Consider the following 20,283-nt stretch of genomic DNA (forward strand, 5'->3'; position numbering starts at 1 on the left):
CTAATGGACCATACAGTTGGATTATATTTAAGGAGGAGCTCTCCATATTGAAGATTCATGTCTTGAGATAATAAGCAAGTCATGTTTAGTTTAATGACCCTTTTGTTTTCTTTGTTACTTGTATTTCTGAAAATCTATTCGCTAGTTCCATTCCAATATATAGAGGAATACAATTTGAGTTTTGAGTTGTATTCGGTTTCATAATTTATTCAATTTTGTAATTATCCAAACACTTGGGAAATGGGTTGAGATAAAATGAGGGAGATCTCATATTCGTGGGAAATTATGGATATAAATTTACAGATAGTATTAAGAAAAAAGATTATTAAAAGTGAATTTCTTTTATTGGATTAACACTCTTTAGACGTAGGTGTATTTACACCGAATTAGATTACCAATTACTCATGTCATTTTACTTTATTTGTAATTTATCTTTTATTTCTTTAATCTTATCACATACATTATGTTTTACATCTTTCCGGTCGAAGAAAAGAATTTCATATAGTTTGGCTGGTCCCTAACATAAGTAATTTATTTAAAGTAAGCTTAGGGTCTAAGGTAAATACTCATAACCATAAATTATATTCTTAAAGAAAAATGCATGTTTAAACTATAGTCTATGGTAATAGTATTATAGAAAGTTTTTTTATTAAAAAACCCTTCTATATACATAATAAATAAATAAGTAAATGTATTATTAAAAATTCTTTATTGTTTAGAATAACCTTTAAGGAGTTTAATTCTTAAACTCTTAATATAAAAATAATATACTATGTATCAACCAATCATAAAAGTTAATTATTAAAAATATTGAATTTGAATTGTAAGTACTTTTTTATAAGCAATTGAAGTAGTATGGTTACTCCACCCAAAGAAACAAGAGTTATAACATATTAAGGTAAAACAAAGGAGTTTTGCTTCAAAAATTAAAATTTGAACCACCACTAGAATTCAATCCTATGATGTGCCAACTCCAAACAACAAATTTGATATTTCTATGCTTCCCACTCCCAACAAATGTTCAATTATTTATGGTAACTGTATATTAAAATTAAATTTTGTATTGTATCATATTTATCTTCTAATCTTGAAATTCAAATTCATATGTTAAATACATAAGATTGATTAATCAAGTCCACTATAACTAAACAATAATCATAATAAATTTCTATGACCTTCCTGTTAAAGCCTTAAAACGAGCAATGAATTCATCATAATCAGGTACAGTAGAAGGCACACGCCATGCATCACTCCACCTTTGTGCATTCCCTTTTGACGACGATGTTATGTCCACAGAAGTTGCCGTTTTCATTTCACTAGAAACAGCATTTCTCTCAAGTACTTCAGAATCCATTATTTTGTTGGAATTGCTGTTAGTTTTTTGTTTGATCTGATAAGGGGGTGGAATTAGCAAAAAGGATCTTGGTTTCTTGATTCCTTCTTCTACTTTTTGTTCATCATCTTCAGAAACACTTCCAAATGAACTTGAACTAGATTTTCTTCCATGATGATGGGTTGATGACGTGTCTGTGCTTGTTGTTTCATCATCACTACTATATTGATGGCTTGCTTCATTTTCTTTGGATGCATCGAATTCATCACTTTCGTATTTATATTCTTCTCCGCCAGATTTCTCCTGATAAAAGAAATTATACATTCTCTCGTTAAATCAGTTCAGTTGATAGTTATGCAGAAAGATCTGATCTGACTGCAGCGTATAAGTTGGTTACTCACATCATATAACGATGGATATGTATATAGTATTTTCTTGAGACCCTTCGCATTCCACTTAATAGAGAATTCTTGAGCTATATCATGTAATAACTTAATCTTCATTTCTCTTGTAGGAGGATCTCTTCTCAATTTCTCAACAAACTAAGAAACAACAATTATTTAACCATGTCTTAAAAAACAAAAATTATATATTTTCTCAACAAAAAAAATTATCAATAATCAAAAAGAGTGGATAATTTGTGTTACCTCTTTATTTATGTATGGTTCAAGAGAATTATCATATTTTTCTTTAAACACAGTCCTAAGATCACGCAATTCCGGTAAATCAGAAATTCTTGCTGCGGCGTACATCAACGACGGTATAGCTTCCTTGCATTCCTCAGGACAATCACTATATAACAAGATCATGATTTTTTCATGTTTGAGAATTGCGACGTAATTAAGTGCATGCATGCATATATAGAAAAACACACCTTTGCTTGATTAAATCTTCAAGATGATCTGATATGGATTCAATAAACTTCTCGATAAATTCATAACATGATAACATTCTTTCTTCGAAAAGAAGCCATTCGGCCTGTTTCAAATGCAAAGAGCAATTTTGTCTTCAAATTCGAAAACAAACATAGTGTCGAGAATTAAGATTGTCTGATATTGATATCTGCGCATGATGATGTCCAATACTAACGTATTTGTGTGTTAGTGTCGTGTCTAAGGAGGTGTAAAGAAAAATATTACCCTTTTATATGCATCATAATCACGTCCTCTCCTAAGAAATTCTGCGATGTCACTCTTCGTAAATTTATGAACAAATCTTCTCTTCTTTTGTAATGTTTCTAACCGCGTCTTTATACACTTCACGTAATATAAACTATTATTTTTTCAAAATGAAATAAAAAAACATAAATTAGAAAAACACTAAGGTACCAACTTTTAATAATAAAAAAGACAGAAAATTATGGTTAGTGTTGTAATATTGTACCATTTTGAATAGAGTTTAGGCTTCAATAGCCACCTTAACAATTGTATCATATATAGAATATGAGGAAATCTTGTTGCCTAAGAAGGAAAATGGTTTTATTTATTGTTGGATATTTTAATTAGAGGCTATGTTGTGGTTAAGGTAAATATAAATGTGTGTGTATTTTTTAGAATGATTGAACATAAAGTTAAGGTAAGAATCAGTACATTGATGAAACTTCAAAGAAAAGAAATGAAGCTTTCATGAAGAGAAAAACTCAAAACTCCATTAAGAGTAGTTCCTTGATTACCAAGGAAGAAACCAATAGAGAGGTTAGAGGCAAAAAGGAAGATAATTTAGGAAAGTGTAGAAAAGGGTGTTATGTACTTATGACAAAGGGTCTTTGAAAATTTCAACAAAAAGGAACAAAAAGCAATGATATTATATTATAGTGAACACATTTTCATATAATAACTTATCTAATTAAAGACTTCATTTTGATGCAGCGAAAAAAAATGTAAAGATTAAGTTAAACCATGTTGCTAAAAGGGGTGTATTTTTGTTTAATTAAATTGGAAAAGAATATTATCAGTTGAAGTGTCACAAGCAATGACAACAGGATGTCATATTTTGGTAAACTTGAGGCAGGAAATGTGGCAGATGCATGCAAGTACTGCATGTTCATTAATTGAATCAAAATCAGTTATTTTCACTTCTTCAATCCAATACAATATAATATAAGTATTTAGAAAGAAAATAAATCTCTAATTCACGAATTAATATAATATAAGAAGTATTTAGAAAGGAAATAAATTTCAAATTCACGAATTGGTGGTGAGCAAGTTGAATTTGTTTGTGTAATGATATATTTGTAAAAGGATTTGTTTAAGGTGAAGATTGTAGGACACTTTAGAAAAGAGGCGATAATGTGTCGCCCTAGGGAAGGTATCTCCTCTCCCCAAAGTTTTCCCGTCGTTCAGTCATGGACAACGTGGGATAAGACGTTTTCTTGGGCAGAGAGAAGACAGGGTCGTAACTGACTCACGTCCTCTTGAAAATATGGATTCAACAGTCCACCATTGACTGGGTGAACGATGGCCTTTCCAAGAGAACCCTAGACCTAAGAGGCCTATAAATATCTCCCTCCCGAAGGAACAAAGATAGATCGGAAGCTATACATATCACACCCCATATATGCTTACACCGAAGTACATCATTTTGTAACAAGCCCTCTCACCTCATATGAGCCGGTCCACTAAACCACCACAAAACACCACTCAACATGGCTTCTCGCCGTTGTGGACAAACCCTAACTGTAACACCCTAAAACCCTGACTCATAAATTAAAGAATAAACCAACATTTTAGGATACTACTCAAACATAACATACATACTTTCCAATTAATTTCAAAACTCGCAGCGGAATTCAAAATAAATAGCATAAGCTTCAATTATCTCATCAAAGAAAATACTCAATGAAATTAACATAATCCAATGATTAACTCAAAACAAATAAATGTCATATTTCCCCATGTTACAAATCAGAGCATTAAATCAACTAAATAGCGATAAACGATAAAATAAACGAAGAAAATCTCCAAGGCCATCTTCCAACTCACAACAACACTTATTCATCCTGAGTATATGTACAATAATGTACAGAGTAACACAAAACAAACAAGAATGGGGTGAGAATACACTATAATATATTAACGATGTAAAAGAATGCAAGGGTAGCTTAAATCTAACAATCAATAACACACATTCAATTATGCAATAATACAACAATTCAATTCACATGATCTTTATGTATATAATATGACTCACAACTCGACTCTATGCATGTTGTACCAATTTGGACATGAGAGGTTTGTTACTGATATGGTCCACTCAACAATGGTTCCTCATTCGAACCGGGTACCCACTTTTGAACCCTAGACGACCACAAACCCCCAATTCTGAACTCATGACTCAGCTCTTTCAACACACTGACGCAATATGATGCATGATATACAAATAATGCAACAACAACAATTATGGTTCCACTTCTAACCATAACCAACATGCAATATAGAATTTAACAGTAGTCTCCACTTCTAAACTACACACCTCAACATAACATATACAATTACATTCACAATACATAATTATATTCGCAACATAAAAGCTCGTACACATAATCATAAATTACCACTTATAATTATCCAATTAATTTGATTATTATTTCATCATCATAACAATTCACCTTAATTAATTAATTTCATAAAATACACCAAAACAACAGTCCAACATCGACTACACGAGAAAACATCATCGAAATCAGGATCGATCGCTCAAAAACGATCTCTGGCTGCCATGATGGGCAGCCTGTCACCTAGGTGACAACCGTCACCCATCCCATAATCCCTTTCCCTCATCACCTGTAACCCATGTGACGATCTACATGAGAAATCCTACCTGAAAACTATGACGGTCTCCCTGTCACCCTGCTGAGGACCGTCAGCCAACCCATATGCATGATGGGCATCTTGTCGCGCTCGTGACGCCCGTTATAATGATGCAGGAGGCAGTTTCTACATTTTTGGCCATGAGAGCTCATTCGGAGCTCCGATTTTGATCTCATCACCCCAAATTGCACAAAAAACAAATAAATATATATTATCCAACAATCACATTATCACATATGCATTGGTTATCATTCAATTTCATCAATTAATCATAAATTCAAGGTTATGCTTATAACACCAAAACACATCAATGGAAATAAGCGATTTCAGAATTCATACCAACATCTTATGCATAATATTCAACATATTACAGAGTACGAATTCACACATTAAACATGACAAATAGCATGGATTATACATAACTATCATCAAACTCATAAGACGCAACAATGGAGAATAAAACCTATATGAGGGTGATGATCCTTCTCTATCCTTCATGCAATACACCCTATATTAGTATAGCCCACACACACACACATACACCTGAATTTCCAGCAATTACTTAAGCTCTAGCTATGATGATCTTCTTTCCCAAGCCTTTGTTCTTCGTTTTTCTCACTTTGCATCTTGCCTTTTTTTTTCTAAGCGCAACTTCTACGAGTCAGTAAAACTCCCTCAAGCCTCACACTTTTCTCTTTAAATTAAAATCTAATTCCACTATTTTGGTTATTCCACTTTTATCCTTCCCATCTCTAATTTCCCTTACTTTTCTTTAAAACTCTAATTTCCACCAAAATATCTTGAGTTATATTATTTTATTTAGGCTTAAATGCACTTTTGGTCTCTGCAAGTTAGCGAGTTTTTAATTTTGGTCCCTGTAATTTTATTTTTTTTGTTTGAGTCCCTATATCTCACTTTTTTGTTGGTTTTAGTCCCTAAAGTCAAAATCCGCAGGTTTCCTGCGGATTTTCATTCGGTTTTTCCTGCGGATTTTGCTTTTAGGGACTAAAACCAACACAAAAGTGAGATATAGTGACCAAGACAAAAAAAATACATGGACCAAAATCAAAAACTTGCTAACTTACATGGACCAAAAGACTATTTAAACCTTTTATTTATTACTCTATACTTTTACTCATTTTAAAATTAATTAAAAATTCTACTTAATTTCTACTACTCTTCCTAACTCCCACCAACATATGTTCTCCAAATAATAATAAAATGAATATTAAATCACTCAAATAATAAAATAAAAATACAGCTAAATTCAATTAAATGATTTAATTGAATTCGGGGTGTTACAATTTTCCTCCACTTATAGAATTTTTGCCCTAAAAAATTACCTGAACGAAACAGCTATAGATAAGATTCTCTCATCCGACTCTCGAGCTCCCACGTCATGCTTCCTCTAGCAGTTCCTCCCCATACCACCTTCACTGAATCAATCTTCGTACCTCTCAAGTGCTTCACTTCACGATCATTAACTTGCAATGATGATGCCTCCACGGTCAAGTTATCTCTAACTTGCACATCGTCCATTTGAATCACATGAGACGGATCAGGAATGTACTTCCAAGGTTGCGACATATGAAACACACTATGGAGTTTTGAAAGAGATGGTGGTAACACAACTTTGTAGGCCACTTCTCCTACTCTCTTCAAAATGTGATAAGGACCAATAAATGTGGCGTGAGGTTTTCGAGATTTCAACGCACGACCAAAACCAGCCACTGGAGTGACTCTCAAGAATACATGGTCTTCCTTGGAACTCAAATGCTTTCCTCCTTTTATCATGATAACTCTTTTGCCGACTATGTGAAGCTTTCATCTTCTCTTGAATCATATTGATCTTCTCAGTCGTCTATTGAATGATTTCTGGTCCTAGTACAACACTTTCACTAGAATCATACAAACACAAAGGCGTTCTACATATTCTACCATACAAATCCCAGAACGGTTCCATTCCAATACTAGAATGGAAACTATTGTTGCAAGAAAACTCAATCAGTGGCAAGTAAGTATCATAATTACCCTATTGCTCCAACATGCAAGCTCTCAAAAAATTCTCTAAATACTTGATAGTCCCCTCTGGCTGACCGTCCATCTGTGGATGATAAGTCGAACTCAATTGTAATATCGTTCCTAAGGCTCCCTGCAAACTCTCCCAGAACCTCGAAGTGAACCTCGAATATCTATCTGAAACAATACTTAAAGGAATATCATGCAAATTGACAATCTTCTCGGTATACACCTCAGCTAACTTCCATAAAGGGTAATTGATCTTTATCGGAATGAAATGAGTCGATTTAGTCAGCATATCCATAAAAACCCAGATCGTATCATTTCCTTTAGAAGTCTTAGGCAAATTCTTCACGAAATCCATAGAAAAGTTATCACACTTGCACTCCAGAATACTCAATGGTTGCACCAATTCTGAAGGTTTATGATGCTCAATCTTCGGCATCCAACAAGTCAAACAAGAATAAGCAAACTCAGCAATGTCCTTCTTCATACATGGCCACCAAAACATCTTCTTAAGATCTTAATACATCTTAGTAGCACCGGGATGAATATTCAAACTACTCCTACGGCCTTCCTCAAGAATTCTCTTCTTAAGATCTGGCACATCTGGCACATAAACTTTGTCTCGGAATCTCATAACATCATTCTCATTAATTCTGAAATCTACCTTTTTACCTTAATTGATCAACACAAACTGGTCAATCAATCCCAAGTCGACATTTTGACCTTCTCTGATCTCATCAAAAATACCAATAGTCAACTTTAGCAAACCTAACTTCACATTGTTAGGAGTCATCTCGCACACCAAACTAAGATCTCGAAATTGCTCAATTAAATCAAATTCTCGAACCATCAATGCCAACACATGCAAGGACTTCCTGCTCAGCGCATCTGCTACCACATTGGCTTTACCAGGATGGTAAATCAAACTAAAATTATAATCCTTCATAAATTCAAGCCACCCCCTCTGTCTTATATTCAGTTCCTTTTGATCAAACAAATACTTCAAACTCTTATGATCGATGAAAACTTCAAATCTAGAACCATGCATATATTGTCTTTAAACTTTAAGCACAAATACCATAACTGCTAACTCCAAATCATGGATAGGATAATCCACCACCTGACCATTCTGCATAAGCACACCATCTAAACCCATCTTTGAAGCAGCACAATAAACCATAAACGATTCACTTGAAGTCAAAAAAATCATAACTGGTGATGACGTCAATTTTCTCTTGAGTTCTTGAAAACTCTCTTCACACTAAACATCTCACATATAAGCCTGACCCTTTCGATTCAATTGAGTCAACGGTAAAGCTAACTTCAAAAAGCCATCTATAAACCTTTTGTAATAACTAGACAAACCCAAAAAACTTTTAACCTCTGTAACAGACTCAAGAGTCTCCCACTACAACACGACATCAACCTTCGAAAGATCAACAACAATACCACCACTAGAAATCATATGACCAAGGAAACTCACTTCACGCAACCAATACTCACACTTAAACAACTTCACATATATCTTCTTCTCGTACAAAGTCTGTAGCACAACTCTCAGATGTTCTGCATGATCTTCATCTGTCTTGGAATACACCAAAATATCATCAATGAACACAACCAAAAATTGATCCAAGTAAAGATGGAAGATCTTATTCATATACTCCATGAATACACCTGACGCATTAGACACACCAAAAGTTTCATCGAGTAGTCGTAGTGACCATATCGGGTCCTAAACACAGTCTTCACAATATCTTATGTCTTCACATGAATCTAATGATAACCTGATCACAAATCAATCTTATTAAACACGCATGCACCAACTAACTGATCCATCATATCATTTTCTCGGAAGAGGATACTTATTCTTGATAGTAACCTTTGATCAGTGTATTTTAATCCATTATCTTTTACTTTGTTCTAAGACTTTTATATGGTTTCTCACATTATTTTAATTGCTTTTAATAGGTTTTTGGAATTTAAGTTGAGTTCTTCTTATTTTATGAATAAGTGCTTATTTTATGAATAAATTGTTATTTACACCTTCTCGTTGTACAGGTCATAACTTGAGCTACAAGAATCGGATTAATGTGTTCTAATATGTGTTGGAATCTGAGAAGATAAGCTACAAGTTTTATGTTGAAGTTAGAAGAAAATTTGGAGTTTAGAAGAGTTGTATAATTCATTTACAGTTCAGACTTAAGAAAATACTTAGTTTTGGGCCGGTTTTCTATTTTTCCGACCGCTTGCTTAATTCGATTGTTGCTTATAGGATAGACTTGATTAAATTCGATTGTTGTATGATCATTAACTATAATCACATTAGCGTAAATTTTTTGTTATCATGTAAGATTAAGTCCCATTTGCTTAATTCACGACAGCTTAAACCCATTTTCTTAATCCAGAAATTAGGAAAATACATCACATAATACCAATTGCGCTTGTCAGTGGGTATTATAATCGAATAGGATCGAATCTGCTTAGAGAACTGGAGTTATAAGAATCAATGATAAGTAGGAAATCAATACAGTAGATTAGCTTATTTATCAATTTTGCTTCTATCTTTAATCATCTTCGATTTAAGTCCTGAACCTTAAAAATCCTTTTTCTTTTTGTTCGCTTGGTTATAACATTCAAGAGTCCTTGTGATACGACATTCGAGTGTCGCTTCTGTTTTACTACACTTTTAAACTCATTTTTGACTCGTGTGCGACAAATCAAATTAGCACCGTTGCCGGTGACTCTTGTCGATTTTAACCAATATTAGAGTCTTGTTAGCTTTTTTTGTTTTGTTTTTTGTTTGTTTGTTGATTTTCAGGATTGTAATATAGTGGCAAGTAATTCAGCCTATCAGGTAATGTAACAATCCGTATAATATATATCTAGAATAATATCATACAAGTGTTAATAATTGATACTGATCCAACATAAGTGCCTAATGACATCAATATATATATATATATATATATATATATATATATACATGTCAAAACTAAAAACATCAATGGAACATGTCATACAATAATGCCTAAACAATAAAAATCTAAGAACTATGTGCAATATCTTCATTGCACACAACTCCACAACGGAAGATCATGCTAAACAGCATCCCTTGGAACATCCATAACATCTTCTCATAGATTCAACCTGCAAGGATGACCTGAAAAATAACAACAATAATGGGATGAGATAATAATCTTAGTGAGTTCTCCTATCATATGGGTCCACTCGGCTCTACAGGGTTTCTAATCAATATTCAACTCATATCCAACTCAAGTCAACAAGGGAACAAAGACTTGAGCGATGGGGAAACTATCTCGCAATTGTATGGTAACATGCATTTGAGCTCTCATGACTCAACCACGATCATTATTCAGATCACGACGAATCAATTCCTGAACGGACTTACGTCTAAGCTAGGCCCGGTTCATACATGCTCGTATGGTTCGACTTTCGCGGTGGATATCGGGTCCTCTATGAGGCTTAATCCCCAGTTCAAGCGACCGTCACCCGTATGGGACTCTAACCCACCTAGGGTATCTTTCACCGTATGGGACTCTAACCCACCTAGGTGTCCACCTTTCCCCCATGTCCGCCATGGTTGGGGCTCAAACCCAATTGAGGCTCGAATCATTAGTCCCACATCCCAATGCTTACACGTCTAAGCATACCAATAGAGATGTGTACCATCACAAAAAACACACATTATGAATACATGATTGGTTCCATAATCATCGGTTCCATGAACCATAACAAAATCCATCAATCATAGGTGACTTCATTCACCACAATACACAACAATAACATGGCATGTTCCATACAATGCGTCTCATTCTCAATCATGGCAATAATTCGTCCACGACCTCCACATAAGCGTCGTACGAATGAATATTGTATTCTCGCGTTATCTAGATTATAAACCTCACTCATGACCTAATTTCAATCCTAGGTTAACTCACTAGATTCATCATGTAATTTTCACCATTAACATGTATTCAACATAAACATAGCATCACAATTGATTAATGGATGGAAGAATGCATTTATAAACACTTAAGAAATGGATTTTGAGGTTTTTAACTTGAGTCAATCGATTGGTTGGGGAAACCCAATCGATTGGTTCCTCTCACATTTCTGTTTTTCAAAGTTTGTTGCATGTTAATCGATTGATCCTGAGTGTCAATCGATTGATCCTGCTGAAAATTTCCAATGTTCATATACAGCAAGTTTGTGCAATCGATTGACATGCAGTGTCAATCGATTGGTCCTGTGAAAATTCCATTTTTCTTCTAAACCAAAGGCTGTCAATCGATTGGTTGACAGAGGCCAATCGATTGATCCACTCACATTTTCTCATTTCACTTCACAGATACCATTTCCTCTATTATTTCATTTCTAACACACCATCCATTTCTTCTTCCAACAAAACTTATCATATTACATGTTCATATGCACATGTATAACAAGGATTTCAACATCATAAACACAACCATAACAAACCATGCAATCACAACAATCATGAAGAGCATATCAAGCACATGTTCATAAAAACAACAACAACAAGAGAAATATTCATCACATAGCATGGATTATTCAAGATTTATCTATGATTCTGCAACCCTAATCTTCTATAAACCTAGAGTTTCTAACTAGAACTCACCTAGTAGAAGAAGAAGATGAAGTTTGGTGAAGATGATGAGTAGAAAATGGTGATGATGAGCTTTTCCTTCTTCGCCTCCAATCCATTCTTCCTTCTTTCTCTCTTCTTCTTTCTTATCTTTTCCTCTTCTCTTCTTCTTATCCTTTCTTCTTTTCTTTCTTTTTGATAACTCTCTCTCTCTCTCTCTCTCTCTCTCTCTCTCTCTCTCTCTCTCTCTCTCTCTCTCTCTCTCTCTCTCTCTCTCTCTCTCTCTCTCTCTCTCTCTCTCTCTCTCTCTCTCTCTCTCTCTCTCTCTCTCTCTCTCTCTCTCTCTCTCTCTCTCTCTCTCTCTCTCTCTCTCTCTCTCTCTCTCTCTCTCTCTCTTTCTACCTACTCTTCCTTCTTATCCACTTCTTCTTTCTTTTCCAATCACCACCATACAAATACTAATATATATATATATATATATATATATATATATATATATATATATATATATATATATATATATATATATATATATATATATATATATATATATATATATATATATATATATATATAATATAATATAATATAATATTAAGTAGTAACATAAAATATCTCAATTGATATTTCATCTTCCAGTACCAATTGACCAATTATTAATGTTACCAAAAATGTCCTCTCTTGTACTTGTTAATATTGCTCCGTCTCTTTATTAATAATTAATCTCAGAGTTCACTGATTACTCTATTGGTCCCAATTGACAACATTTAGAGCACATAGGAGCTCCAATTGTTACAAATGATAATAGATAGAGTACATAAGAACTCAATTGGTCTTAACTGACAACTAATTGAGCATTAAGGGAATATGGGATATTACAGGTAACACTCTGTAAAGTATTGTTTCAAATTGCTCTGAATTTTTTCAATAAATTCAGAAATAATTCATCAAACAGTACTCACTCAAAAGAGACTTTTAAGTGAATTTGACCCTCAAAATCGCAAATTCCTTGTTTTTATATTTATTTGATTTATTTTCTATTTTCATATTTTCTAAAAAATCTGGAAAATAAATTGTAAAGTCTTATTTTTATTTTATTTTATTTTTAGTCATATTTTAATAATTTTTAGATTTTATTTTAATGGCTTTTCTATTTTTCTGTTCTTTTTCTCAATAGGGGCATTGATGGCATTTTCATAATTGTTGCATTGCTTTCTGATTTTATTTGATTATGTGTAATTTGATATTTATATCATGGCTAATCAAATTAAAACATTAAGAGAATTTTCTTGACCTGATTCACTTTTTGCTGATTTCTCTTCTTTGTTTGATTTTGATGACACTTATACTTGTGATATTTGTACTGATGGCCACGTATGTTCAATCTGTACTAAAATTGAAGTTGTTTTACAAGATGATATTTCTTCTGATATTTATTATGAGATTTCTACTGACAAAGTTGATGTTGTAGATTTAAATGTAGCTCTTGCTGCCAAAACTTTACCATCTATTGAGCAACCATCTACTTTAGAGCTAAAGTTACTCCCTGCATTTTTAGAAGTTAATGAAAATTTTCCTATAATAATTTCATCTAAACTTGAATTTGAACAAGTTCAGAAGTTGTTACAAGTATTGAGGGAACATAAGAAGGCAATTGGATGGACCTTGGATGACATTTCTGGTATTAGCTCATCCATGTGTATGCATCAAATCTTACTTGAAGATGGAGCAAAAGCAGTGAGGAATCCCTAAATGTGGCTTAACCCCTTTATTTTGGTTATTATGAAAAATTAGATCTATATTGCACTAGAGGATAAAGAAAATACCACTTTCACTTACCCATTCCACAATTTTACCTATAGAAGAATGCTCTTTAATCCTGGAACAAAAAGCGAAGGCACTGTTAAAACTTTCAAAGTCAATGGGCACCACCTTAAGGTATTTCATAAGAGCCCCATATTGGAAGAAGAAACTGTAGAAGATCTCTCATTGGAAAAGGCTACTTATGCAGTCATCTATCCGCCTTAACTCATCAGGTGTGTTCTTTCCTCTCTCTCCTCTCTCTTATTTTATGCTTGATTGTTTCATTGAGTACAATGTGTGTTTTAAGTATGGGGGGATGTCATTTAGTTTTCTTGCTTTATTTCTCCATTTACTTTTGTATTCTCTTATTTATCATTTACTTGTTTCTTCTTTAAAAAAGTGCATGTTTTTTCTTTGCTTTTTAGGTTGCAAATGTGAGTATTTCTTAGTTCTCTTGACAAAAGATTTGTGGTGTGATATGTTGTGCATTCTTAGTATATTAAGTATGACTAAATTCTAAATTATGTATCATTTGTGGTAGATTATTAACCTTTGTGAAATTTAGAGCCTTTTAATGGATAACATTCAAAAATCAATCTCTTTCTTTCTTGTGTAATTTCACTCATGTCTATTAGTCTCTAGAACTTGATCTGACTCTTTTTGAAACTGTTTGATTACTAGTGCACAGTGATATGATAAAGGCAAGTTATTTGTGTTTTATTATTTTAGTCAGTTAACTCAAAGGCCAACCCTGAAAAATATCATCCCTTGTTTGAAAATCTCTTTGAATCAAATTGTCCCATTTTTTGTTTATAACTCATTACAAGCCTAAAAGTGAAAAACAATGTTATCACTCTATTCAAAGGGTTAAAAGAGTCTTGTTTGGAGTTGTGTGAGGTTGAATAATTATAGTTGTGATATTTCATTCAAAAGTTGGCAGAAAATAGAAAAAGAAAAAAAAATAGAAAAAGAAAAAAAACTAGAAAAGAAAAGAAGGATCACAATACATATTCCTTCCAGAAAAGAAAAGAGAACAAAAAGAGAAAAGAGAAGAGAAATCGTTGCAATTTTGTTGTATAAAAGTAAATGAAGTTTTATTTAGTTCAACTCCCACATTTCATTTCAATTTTCTTTTGACCATTTGAATTTTAGACTAGTACCCCTTCAAATCTATCTCACCCTTACCTTGACCAAGTTACAATCCGAATAAAATTCCTTTCGAGATTTATGTGCATGTATTTCAATTATGAATGTTAAATTATTTTCAAGTTTATGGTAGTCCTAATTTTCATGATGTGCTTTGAGTGTAAACAATCAACCTAAGCACTTGAGAGTTGAGTGAATTTTATCATATGGGGATCTTGTTGTTTATGATGTGCTTTTTGGTAAACTCTCCTCTTATTTGTTTTGACTTTCACAAAAAGTTGCTCAATAGCACCATATTTCTTGAAGCTTATAATGAAGATTTTACTTACACCCTTGTGATTTTGGAGGCCTTTGAAATTACATGTTATGTTTTGTTCTTGTTTTTTTTTCTGAATTTTGAATTTTGAATTTTGCTCGAAGTGCAAAAGTTTAAGTGTGGGGGAATTTGATCAGTGTTTTTTAATACACTATCTTTTACTTTGTTATAAGACTTTTATATAGCTTCTCACACTATTTTAATTTATTTTAATAGTTTTTTCGAAGTTAAGTTGAGTTCTGCTTATTTTATGAATAAATGCTTATGTTTTGAATAAACTGTTATTTACACCTTCTCGCTATACAGGTCATAACTTGAGCTACGAGAATCAAATTGGTACGTTCTAATATACGTTGGAAAGATTAGAAGATAAGTTACAAGTTTTGTGTTAAGATCAGAAGCAAATTCGGAGTTCAGAAGAGTCGCATAATTCATTTACAATTCAGACTTAAGAAAATACTTAGTTTTTGGGTTGATTTTCTACTTTTTCGGGTCGGTTGCTATTAGGCTTGAATTCTCTTGCTCTATTTAAACAAATTAGTAGTTTTAGGATTCATTATTCAGAATTTATGAAATAATAATAGGGATTATGAATTTTATAGAGAGTTAATTACCAAAGAGCCGATTTACTGTTTCGGATTCCATTTTGAGGTTTTTATAAATTTCAATTTAATTTCGATTTCTTTTCCATTCTTCCTATAAAATCAATCGCTTAAATTTATTTATCTTGTTTGCTTAATTTGATTGCTTATTATAGGATAGAGTTGATTAAATTCGATTGTTGTATGATCCTTAACTATAATCACGTTAGCGTAGCTTTTTCGTTATCGTGTTTGATTAAGTCGTTTTTGCTTAATTCGTGACACCTTAAATTTGTTTGTTTAATCCGTAAATTAGGAACGTACATCACATAATATCGATTGCACTTGTTAGTGGGTATTATAATCGAATAGGATCAAATTCGCTTAGGGAACTGGAATTTTACCTTTAGTCATATTCGATTTAAGTTCTGAACCTTAAAAAAACCTTTCTCATTCATTTGGTTAAAACATTCAAGAGTCCTTATGATACGATATTCGAGTGTCACTTCCATTTTACTACACTTTTAAACTCATTTTTGACCCATGTACGACAGCGGATCAACCTTATCCAATTGTCGATAGTCAACATATAACCTCATGATACCATTTTTCTTCTTAACCAACAGCATTGGTGCTCCCTATAGCGAAACACTAAGTTGAACAAACTTCTTCTCAAAAATATCCTCTAATTGTTTCTTCAGTTCACTCAGCTCTGAAGTCGGCATTCTATAAGGTGTCATCAATATAGGACGAGTACCAAGTACTAAGTCTATGATGAACTCAACCTCACGCTCTTGCGGCAAATTACTATTATCATCAGGGAACACCTCTAGAAAATCACACACTACTGGTAGATCACCAATCACAAATTTTCCTTCAGCCTTCAAAGAAGAGAACATCAAAAACACGCGAGCATCATCCTTTAAGGACTCCTTAACTTGCTTAGCATACATAAACATCATATTTGCAACTTCTCTGAACTCTAGAAACACTTGATATGAACATGGTTGAACTCCAAACAATTCATTTCCATGATAACATCAAGTTGAATTAACGGTAAGCAGGCTAAGTCAATACAAAAGTCCTTACCATAGTTATTCAATGGGCGATCCAAACAAACCCACGAAGTAGTCATCGGACCATCAGTTAGGGTATCAATGACCATACTTCCAACCATAGAAGATACTTCAAGATTCAACTTTATATCACAATCAAGAATGTGTCGCACCCGTGTCAATGATAGTAATCAGAGAAACACCATTAATAAGGCACATACCTCGAATCATATCAGATCTAGTAGTCTCTGCTCCATTCAAAGCAAAAACATCATTCGTTTGTGAAAAGGTTGCAGTCGTACTGAGGCAAAAATGTGTTTGATTGGTTGGATTATTTTTGGGTGGATGACGAGTATTTGAATAATAAGCTAACTATAAATAGCATTAAAATAGTCAAGGGAAAGAATGGATAATTACGTCCAACTAGTCTTCTTTTATCCAAACCGTTTATGAAATTTGTGAGGCGAATTAAGTCGTAAGTCCTTAACGAAAGACAAGTATTTGAACAACAGGCTAATTATGGCTAGCATTTGAGTACTCAATGAAAATGGTGGATAATTACGTCCAATTAATCCTTTTTCATCCAATAAGGATCAAACTAAATTCGATTACTTATTGTGCTTTGAATGGAAGATGAGTATTTAAATGGCAAACTAATTACGACTATCATCCCAATACTCGGGGAAAATAATGGATAATTATGTCCAACTAATCCTTTTTCATTTAAGTTTGTTATGAAAATGATTTGAGTGCTTTTGGTTAAGTTTGAAAAACACTTGATGTTGATCAAGTGTTTCATTGACTTTTGGTTGAAATTGATTTGAAAAGGTTTTTGATTTGATAGTGAAGTGGTTTCGAATTTGATGAAGGAGTGAGGAAATGTCTTTTTGTTTTAAAAATACACTTGATATTGATCAAGTGTTTGATTTTAAAAAAGATTGATTTTAATGGCTTGATTTTATTCTATTTTCATGTTATTTTAATCAACAATTATCAATTTAAAAAATAATCAATAAAAGACTTGTCTTCACATGACGATGTTCTATCAAAGATCTTTATTTTATGTCCCTGTAACAGAAAAAATCACTTGTTGCAAACCCTCGCCGTACAAAATAGAAGACAAGAACTTGAAGGCAATTGTTACAAGCCAACTATAAAGCCCAAAAAGACATGGAGGCCCAATACTGGTAGAAGGAAAAACAAGGCGAAAGGATACATAAATTCCATGTCTTGCGTCACTTAGATTAGCCTACTTATAAAAACTATCCCCACCATTTGGATCCATCTGAAGGTCATCCAAATATCACACTCACATTCTCATTTAGTTCTAACTAACTATTATATTTTAAGAGATAAATTGTCATGTCTCAAGTACGAATTATGTTTCCCATTTACACTACATTTGTCACTTTCTTACAGACTTAGGAATTGATGTGCTAACCTTGCACGTCAGTACCTCTCCACCTAATTGGAACCTTGAACCACTGTAGCATCACACAACTCAACCTCTCCAATCATTTTTTAGTTCCAGAGCAGTACATATGGGAACTGGAAGTATAACTTACAAAAACAACGAAATAAGAACATACAGAGTAAAGATGAAGATAACAATAAGGGAAGAATAGAAATGAGGAAAGGATTAAGTTATATAACCACTGGATAGTCTATTATTTCTCAAAATAATCGATTATAATGGTTGAACATTTAATTCAGATTGATTTTACTGGTAAGGGCGCATACTAGCCAAATTCATAATTGATTATTCCTTAAGGGTGCTTGATTATGTGGAGCAAAGATTTAAATTTTAAAATTCAAATTTTCTCTAATCGATTATGCCTTATGTCTAGTCGATTATTTAGGCAATTTCCAGCTCCTTTTGATCGTTTTGGGCGTTGTCATGAGAATGGGCTTGAATTAATGCTTTTAGCACCCCCCCCCCTCCCCCAAACACACACAAACTTCAGAATTGTACCCCTTTAGCCTATATCATTCAATTTTGCTATGTATATTGGCTAAATTCTCAATCAACTAAAAAAATATATGTTAGTGATAAAACATAAATCAAAAAGCATAAACAACAGGACTAGCTTGACAATTTCCTCACAGTTTTTCGATTTAAATTTTGTCAAGTGATCTACCTAAAATCTCAAGAATCCTTGAGAAAAATACCCCTCATGATGGAACAGTGAACTATCATTAAAAGTCCATCTCTATGGATCACTTGATACGAGAGTTGGCTAAATGGTATATGGAGTGATGAGATTACTAACGATCCTCATACTCCAAAATAATTAGGACCATCATGACAGTTGAGAAGCATCATCAATGCCAACGAACAACTAGGTCAAACAGGATTGTTGAGCACCATTGTTGATGTTAACAAACAATCATTGAGAACCACCATCGACGTTAACAAATAATTATTGAGTGCCACTATCGATGATAATAAACAACTATTAAGCACCGCCAACAATGCTAATAGATGCATCATCAAGATTACCACAGATCAACAAACTTCTTTGTATACTCACAATATATACACACATTTGATAAATTTATCAAACTTGCAATGATCTCCTTCAAAGCTGCAAAATATTCCCTGCCAAATATATCAAGTTTTCACCTTTGGTACCCAAATATTTTTGGGTCCTAATGCATTAGTCACTTTAATAGGTCTAGAGTTATTCCCTTTCGACTTTATTAATTTATCATAGCAAAACTAAGGGTGGAAAAGAGACATCCCCGCCCAATTTAGGCCTGCCTCGAAAAAGCCCACAAATAAACAGGGCAGATATGGCATATCTGAGGGTACGGGCCTACAACATTGGCACGACCTGCACAAAAAACGAGGTTGGGTCAGGCTCGTGGGCATTTCACCTTTTAATTTTAAAAATGAAAAAAAGTTATGTTAATGCTCGCGCCCGCAATAGTCCGTAAAAAATGGGGCGCGGCGGGAAGACACGTTAGAGTGTGCGAGTTTAAAACCTTAGCTCGATGTGTCGTTCTCATTTTTCCACTCCTAAGAAAAACGGTTGAAGATGACCGAGCTTATTACAAAACTTGAATTTAAATACGGGGTGATTAAATTTCTTCTTATCATATGATATATCATGTTTATAACTTACACCATTTTATTGAAAAAAGTTTTTTTACTTGAAAGAATTAAATTGAGATTATCTTTATCCTTTGTGAATTTTTCTAAGGTTTCATGCAAAAAATGTTACTTCATTTTTCAATAAATTTCAAGAATTACATTTATCTGATTTTAAGGATTCGCTTATTACGCTGGCAATTTATTCACAAAGAATATTATTGCGATTTTCTAAGAAATTGACATAATCCTTAAGATCAATAATGCTCTTCTCTAACTTCTAATACTTTTTAACAAACTTAACATTGAGCTTAAACATTTGATTATGGGTTATAGTAATTACCTCGGTATTTTATTCTTTTGAAGCTTTGAGGCACGCATGATCTTCTTCATTAGATTCTCCTTTTTGAGAAGGCACTTCATAAGAGTCTTCTAATGTATCATCAGGTATATTCTTGAAGACGTCACTGCATGAATCTTTAGATGTTGATCTT

The 20,283-nt window shown here is 33.2% G+C and overlaps 2 protein-coding genes across 2 annotated transcripts; both read right to left on the reverse strand.

The window, feature by feature from the left end:
* Positions 1 to 1,016: 1,016 nt before the first annotated feature.
* On the reverse strand, positions 1,017 to 2,836 carry LOC127101643 (uncharacterized). Its single transcript, XM_051039112.1, has 6 exons — positions 2,717 to 2,836; positions 2,473 to 2,605; positions 2,208 to 2,311; positions 1,981 to 2,125; positions 1,735 to 1,875; positions 1,017 to 1,636 (listed from the first exon to the last, which is right to left on the reverse strand). The coding sequence occupies exons 1-6, from the start codon at positions 2,764 to 2,766 to the stop codon at positions 1,169 to 1,171; spliced, it is 1,041 nt and encodes a 346-aa protein (XP_050895069.1). The 5' UTR covers positions 2,767 to 2,836; the 3' UTR covers positions 1,017 to 1,168.
* Positions 2,837 to 6,498: 3,662 nt separating this feature from the next.
* On the reverse strand, positions 6,499 to 6,936 carry LOC127104957 (uncharacterized). Its single transcript, XM_051042093.1, has one exon. The coding sequence runs from the start codon at positions 6,934 to 6,936 to the stop codon at positions 6,499 to 6,501; it is 438 nt and encodes a 145-aa protein (XP_050898050.1).
* Between the last annotated feature and the right edge of the window lie 13,347 nt (positions 6,937 to 20,283).

This window comes from Lathyrus oleraceus, chromosome 7, assembly GCF_024323335.1.
Source record: "Lathyrus oleraceus cultivar Zhongwan6 chromosome 7, CAAS_Psat_ZW6_1.0, whole genome shotgun sequence".
Lineage (NCBI taxonomy): Eukaryota > Viridiplantae > Streptophyta > Magnoliopsida > Fabales > Fabaceae > Lathyrus > Lathyrus oleraceus.

What these genes read in the sequence shown, in the direction of transcription:
- LOC127104957 (XM_051042093.1), bottom strand. Translation starts at nt 6,936, where the DNA reads ATGATAAAAGGAGGAAAGCATTTGAGTTCCAAGGAAGACCATGTATTC.
- LOC127101643 (XM_051039112.1), bottom strand. Translation starts at nt 2,766, where the DNA reads ATGATACAATTGTTAAGGTGGCTATTGAAGCCTAAACTCTATTCAAAA. An exon ending in CCTAAACTCTATTCAAAATG is followed by an intron (nt 2,606 to 2,716) that starts GTACAATATTAC and finishes AAAAAATAATAG; the next exon opens with TTTATATTACGTGAAGTGTA. An exon ending in CATATCCATCGTTATATGAT is followed by an intron (nt 1,637 to 1,734) that starts GTGAGTAACCAA and finishes TTCTTTTATCAG; the next exon opens with GAGAAATCTGGCGGAGAAGA.